This window comes from Pseudochaenichthys georgianus, chromosome 6, assembly GCF_902827115.2.
Source record: "Pseudochaenichthys georgianus chromosome 6, fPseGeo1.2, whole genome shotgun sequence".
Taxonomy (NCBI): domain Eukaryota; kingdom Metazoa; phylum Chordata; class Actinopteri; order Perciformes; family Channichthyidae; genus Pseudochaenichthys; species Pseudochaenichthys georgianus.
The window spans coordinates 8,280,992-8,286,962 of NC_047508.1; the positions used below are offsets into that span (position 1 = coordinate 8,280,992).

At 38.7% G+C, this 5,971-nt stretch overlaps 1 protein-coding gene across 2 annotated transcripts in view; it reads right to left on the reverse strand.

Moving 5' to 3' along the window:
• Nucleotides 1-363: 363 nt before the first annotated feature.
• The window catches only part of LOC117448259 (spondin-1-like), a 141,852-nt gene continuing 136,244 nt past the window's right edge, over nt 364-5,971 (reverse strand). The window contains exons 12-16 of one of the 2 annotated variants that reach the window (XM_034085465.2): nt 3,449-3,619; nt 2,767-2,934; nt 2,469-2,627; nt 1,494-1,766; nt 364-1,416 (exon numbers count right to left, since the gene is read on the reverse strand). In XM_034085465.2, coding sequence (XP_033941356.1) covers nt 1,253-1,416; nt 1,494-1,766; nt 2,469-2,627; nt 2,767-2,934; nt 3,449-3,619 — 935 coding nt within the window. In that variant the 3' untranslated portion in view covers nt 364-1,252. Of the gene's footprint in view, nt 1,420-1,493; nt 1,767-2,468; nt 2,628-2,766; nt 2,935-3,448; nt 3,620-5,971 lie in introns of both variants that reach the window. The other variant, XM_034085464.2, reaches the window with a different exon arrangement.

The window sequence follows — 5,971 nt, forward strand, 5'->3', positions numbered from 1 at the left end:
ACCCATTTGAAACAGAACTGTGAACAGATTTTCTATTTCTTTATGGATATTTTACAAATCACTACCCTTTCAAATGTTATTCTTGTTTTACTGTCATATAGTATTTCATACCTGTTTTTCATGTATTACTCTTATATTACTATCTGACATCACATACATTGTAGCATTAAAGTTCACAGTTTGTTTATAATTAAAAAAATTAAAATAATTATTTTTTAAATGTTTATAAATAATAAAAAAACTTGTTTATTGGGGGAGCGCAGGAATGTCAAATGGCGCCGGGTCTGCTTTAAGTACATTTTGCTTATAATACTTCGGCATTTTGACTTAATTGACTGAATTTTGTATTGTATTTTTATATTGATTTATTTTTTAGTTGCTCTCCTCATCGACTCTTCCCTGTAGCTTGAAACGCTTGTCAATGTAATCATTATTTCGCCTTTTTTTTATTGGCTTATTTGTACATATCCACAAATCCCAAATCAGTCTCCCGGACAAGTTCGAGACTTGCTTCACTGGTTTCTTTGAGAGAGATTATTTCATGTTCACATGTATTGATTGAATTTTCTTAGGACAAAAATAACATATTGGACTTTTTAATTTTCTTACTTTTTCTAAAAAGAAGCAGGTCGCCATTTTAGCTTGAATAAGATTCTGAAAAACCAAAGTTATAATATTGTAGTAATGTCATTTTAGGGGAGACTATATCTACAACTAGCTAGCATTTTATCATTGAAATAGTGTGGTGAAGGAACTGTTGTGTCTTTATATTAGCACAAAGCAGACACATGCAAAACATCTCAGATTCTTGGAGTCGATTTAGGCTAGAATTCTCTGGAAACACCAACAACAGGGATCACAACCCTATTTCATACCCAAAAGAAAAAAACGACTGAAAATACGGCAGAAAAAAATGCGTGCATCAAAGGCAAAGCACCTGTCATAATTTCTTGCTGAATTTGTTTGCAGGACACAGACTTTACTCTCTCATACTTCCATTGTGTTCTTAAGTAAATGCCAGCCCTGGTAACTACATGCCTATATAATATAATAACGGCTTCACTAAACAGTACTTTCTCCTCTTTTTCCTCTACTTACCTAAACGTATATCCCATTTCCAAGTGTCAAACCAGCCCATTATCTCACCCTAACCTCACCTCCCTGTACACCAATGGTTCTGATCATCCTTTTTATCAAATTAACCCATATTTTCTATTTCAGTATCCCCTCCTCTGTGACTCAGTAGTGCCCCCTAGCAAGGATGCACGTTACAGGCTCTGATCTCCTTCCTGTCTTTACAGCTGCCCGTCGGAGTGCCTTTAGCTTTTTTCTTCACCATCATGAATCGCTCCTGGATCCCCCCTCCACATGGTTTGGTACAGTCCGTCCAGCTGGTCCACGGCTGCATTCTGCAACCTGCTAGAAAAACGATTTATCAATTTCTGGAGGCATGTATTAGCTTTAAGAATAATGACATAATTATTCCCACTAACCTGGCTGCTCCTCGACCGCTCCGTCTCTTCCCTGTTTACCCCGTGGCCTCATCCTTCCTCCTCCTCCTCTTCCTCCTCTACCCCCCCTCTCCTCCTTCGTTTTAGAATGGCACTTCCTGATTTTGCACTTCTTCCTCTGGATGGTCTCGGGACAAGCGCTGCCCCCTAACTGTGGCTCCAGTTTGATCATACGGGTTCGAATGGTGTGTCCTTTACCGCACGACTTGTTGCACTCGGACCACTCGGACCACTCAGAGACCATGCAGTCCACGGCTGGAGAATCAAAGGAAGACAACAACAGGAAAGGTCAGACAAATAAAAACAAAGGAGGGGCAGATGGTTAAACCTTACTGTGATTAGATCTCTGTGGCATCTATTGATAGGTACACTTAAAATAATTGTTGTCTTATCTGCGTTCAGTGGTGCATTTCCCAAGTTTAACTTTCCTTTTACACCTTAGTGTTTCTCAATGTAAAGGCAGATCATGTTAAGTTCTGTGAGATCAAGTTGATATTAATCGGGTCTTCTGGACAATGTGAGATCACATTGTGTAAACTAAAGCTTATTGTTTGACCATCACTTTGTATGCTAACACTGAACTTACTGTAAGTATTCAGTCTATTCATTTCTATTACATTTATTTTTCTTACCATGAGACTTAAAGTATTCATCATCAAATATTGAATTATTTGAAAAAACTATTTCAATATATATATATATAGACTATAGACTATAGAGACTGGGAATGCAAAGTAAAAAAAACAAAACCTAAGAGCTGCATTTAAAAAAAAACAAACAAGAAAAGCGAAATGGTGCGACTGAAATGGGACAAATTATATACGCAATGAATGTTAAATAACACCTTAAAAACGGTCAGAAACACAACCCAAATCTCAGGAAACAAGCATGTCAGGTTCAAATTAAAGTAAATGCACAAATAATGTCCATTTCCTGTTTTGTTCTTCAGGTACTTACGGCACTCGGGCAGCATGCACTTCTCGCTCTGCTCCAGCTCCTCGCTGCACTCTGCAGGGTCAGACTTCAGCATCCTCTGCCGTGTGCGCAAGCCCCGCCCACACGTCACACTGCACTCCGTCCAGTCAGACCAGGGGGACAGCATGCAGGGGAAGCTGTCTGTCAACACAAGTATTTAAACACATATGCTACAGTTATTAGCAGTTACCACGTTATAGCATTGAACTTGCATAATAAAGCTTGAACCTGTATGTGTTATGGTACTCTACAACAGATATAAAACGATATAAATACTCACGGCATTCTGGCATCATGCATTTCTCCACTTCGGCCACCTCTGTTTTACACATGGACCCGTCAATAGGAGGCATCTTCACCATGCGCTCACGTCTTCTCATGCCCAGGCCACAGGTGGCGCTGCAGGGGTCCCACTCTGCCCACTCAGTCACCACGCAGCTGCTGGGAGCTGTGGAGGAGGGCAACATACCAAAAACACAAAACAAATATTTATCAGTATATCAGTGTTTACGAGATTCCACGACAAGTTTTCGATTGACTGTTAAAGTCAAATCACGAGTCATATCAGATGGGCCATGTTTCACCATATCAGGTCTCACAACTTGGAGACCTGATATGGTCATACATGGAGCGATACATTAATGATTGAAATGTCATTATAGGAAACATGTAAACGATGAGTACATGCAGATGTGGTGCAATGTCTAGTTTGTGTGATTTACGTAGCTCCGTGTTGGTTGCTCTTTAAGGAAGCCAACACACTGTTACAATAGAGTGGTGCAGGAATGAGTTCTGAAACCTGGACATGAGTTAGCATGTTATCACTTCTGATCCATGTATATAAAAACCTGTCTGACAATGAGCTGATTAGATGTTGGCTTGTGTAACCATTAGCCAATCACCAACCCCCCCACAAATATGTATACAAAAGGGATTCAATCTAAGGGTCATCTAAGACTCACAGCATTCATCGTTGACGACACACTTCTCCGTCTCCTCCGTCTGGAGCTGGCAGTTGGAGCCGTCCTCGGGGTACTGTTTCACATATCGCTCCCTGGACCTCATGCCCATCCCACAGGACACACTGCAGGCTGACCAGCTGATCCACTCAGACATCATGCAGGTCGACGGCTCTGTCAATCAGGCGAACAACAACAATATAGCAAGATGCAATACGAAGAACATCCTGACATGATATTGACATGTTTCAGTGTTAAATCCTGATGACAACTAATGCATTGGATCCACTGCTGGAGTTACCATTCATTCCAATGAGTAATATAGGCAAGGCAAGTTTATTTATATATCACCTTTCAACACAAGGACATTCAAGATGCTTTACAAACATGACATACATTCAGACAAAGGCATTTAAAAACAGTCATTACAAATACAATAAAATAAAATAAACATTAAAAGACTGTCAAAGTTTTACCCATAGTCGTACCTAGTAGCCCACTATAAAATAGTCGTACCTTGTATCCTACTATAAAGCTCACAATAGTTTTAGTAAAACTAAGAAAATGTACCCTATAGTCCTCCAACTATAAGATCCTTTAGTTTTTTCGGAAACTAATAAAACTCGCCTCTAGTTTGACCCACAAACCATTTAAAAGTACTTTAGCTAAGTTTACCTGTGTCTTTCTAGGACTTTTTTGGTATGTATATATATATATATATATATATATGTGTATATATCTATGGTATAGATATATACACAGGCAAGCTTTGGTAAAATGTTTTTGTCTGCCACTGCAACAAGTTGGTAGACTGTAAGTAATACTGATGTATATTAGACAGACTCGTGCCACTGTGGTTCCGTCACATGAGGAAACGACACTATTTGTGAAAGGGAAAAGCATAAGCTTATCCTAGTATTCTCCAGCAACATTTAAATGAGCATGTAGCATTTCCAGTCAACCTTACAACCTAACTCTAATAATTGTGAATGATTAAACCTGTGTTTTATTATTGGGAAAGGGAGAAATCTTAACATTCATTTCAGCCTGCAGGTTGCAGCAGTGTTTTAACGACATGTCTTTAATGATACTACTTAAGGTAGATATGTGTATTACTTAAGCAGCTGTGATTGAAGTTGGCTGTGTTTATACAGTGCCAACCATAATGCAATCTGTCACTGTACGATGTTCTACCTGGTGCAAGCTGTCATTTATATTAAATGTGGATTCACTCATAATTATACTCTTTACTATGGTAGTTTCTATTATGCTGGATCATGATATATTTGATGTTTCCCAACATGTCTGGAAAAGGACACTTTTTTTTATAACCATAAATTGACATGGCAGTTCTATTTGTTCCCTATGCGCATACAGTATAATTTAATGTTAGGCTTCTTGGTGAGAAATACTTCCACCTGCCAACAGAAGATGTCACCAACCAGCTGAGCTACAGCTTCTCACAAGTCTTACAAAGGCACAATACATTTGAATCATTACTCCATGAATATACACACAATTTAATAATAAATCTTTTTAACCAGTATGTTTTTAATTTTTTCTTAATTTTCTCTTTATTTGCATGTATTTGTTTTTCTAAAATCTATTTGTTTTTTCATAAATGTCAGAATTTCTAAATGTGTTTTGATGTATTAATTCATTTCTGTTTATGTGTATTAATGTGGTAGCAGTTAACACACTAAAAACTTAAGCATACAATTACATAAATAAATATACATGGAAATAAATGCATATAATTATCTTATTATTATTATTATTTAATTGAATTGTTTCTGTTTGTTTGCTCTGTTCATTGAAATACTTAAACATGTATTACTGTAGGAAGAGTTTGTCCATAACATGAGTAATGGGCAGCTGTGGCACCGGGGGACCAATGGGCATCTCTCATCAGGGTCAGTGGTTCAATCGCTGCATTCAATATGTCAAAGTGTCTATTGGCAAGGCACTGAACCTGCAATGTCCCCATTAGGCATGTCTACGATTTAGACATGTATGTTAGTTGCTTGGATACAAGAGTCAGATAAATGAGAATAAATGTATTGAATGCGGGGGTCGTCCATACATTCGGAGGACCATGTTGTTATAGAAAAGATTGTGAGGACACCCATGTGAAAAAATAAAATTGGATGACAAGAAAACGTCGTCTCAAAGTTGAAGGTGCAATTTTCAAAGAGCTCTTTCTCAGAAACTGCTTCAACCATCTTTTAATGAGGCGCATTGCCCGAGGGTCCGTCACACTCAGGGGGGGGAAGTCAATAGCTTGTGTCAGCTATACAACGAGCTGCTGCTTCTGTGACTAGGCTCCACTCTGTACTCGATCACTATTAGCACGCATGCCCCTTCAAGATCTGCCCATTCCTCACGTATAGAGTCGCTACACGAGCTTAATAGTCCTGTCTGTCACTGCGGTCCCCATGACGCCCCTCTTCTGAAGATGGAGCAGATAGTATTCAGATGCTGTCAAGAAGAGGCCATTATGGGAGAACTGGACTTCTAGATAAGTTA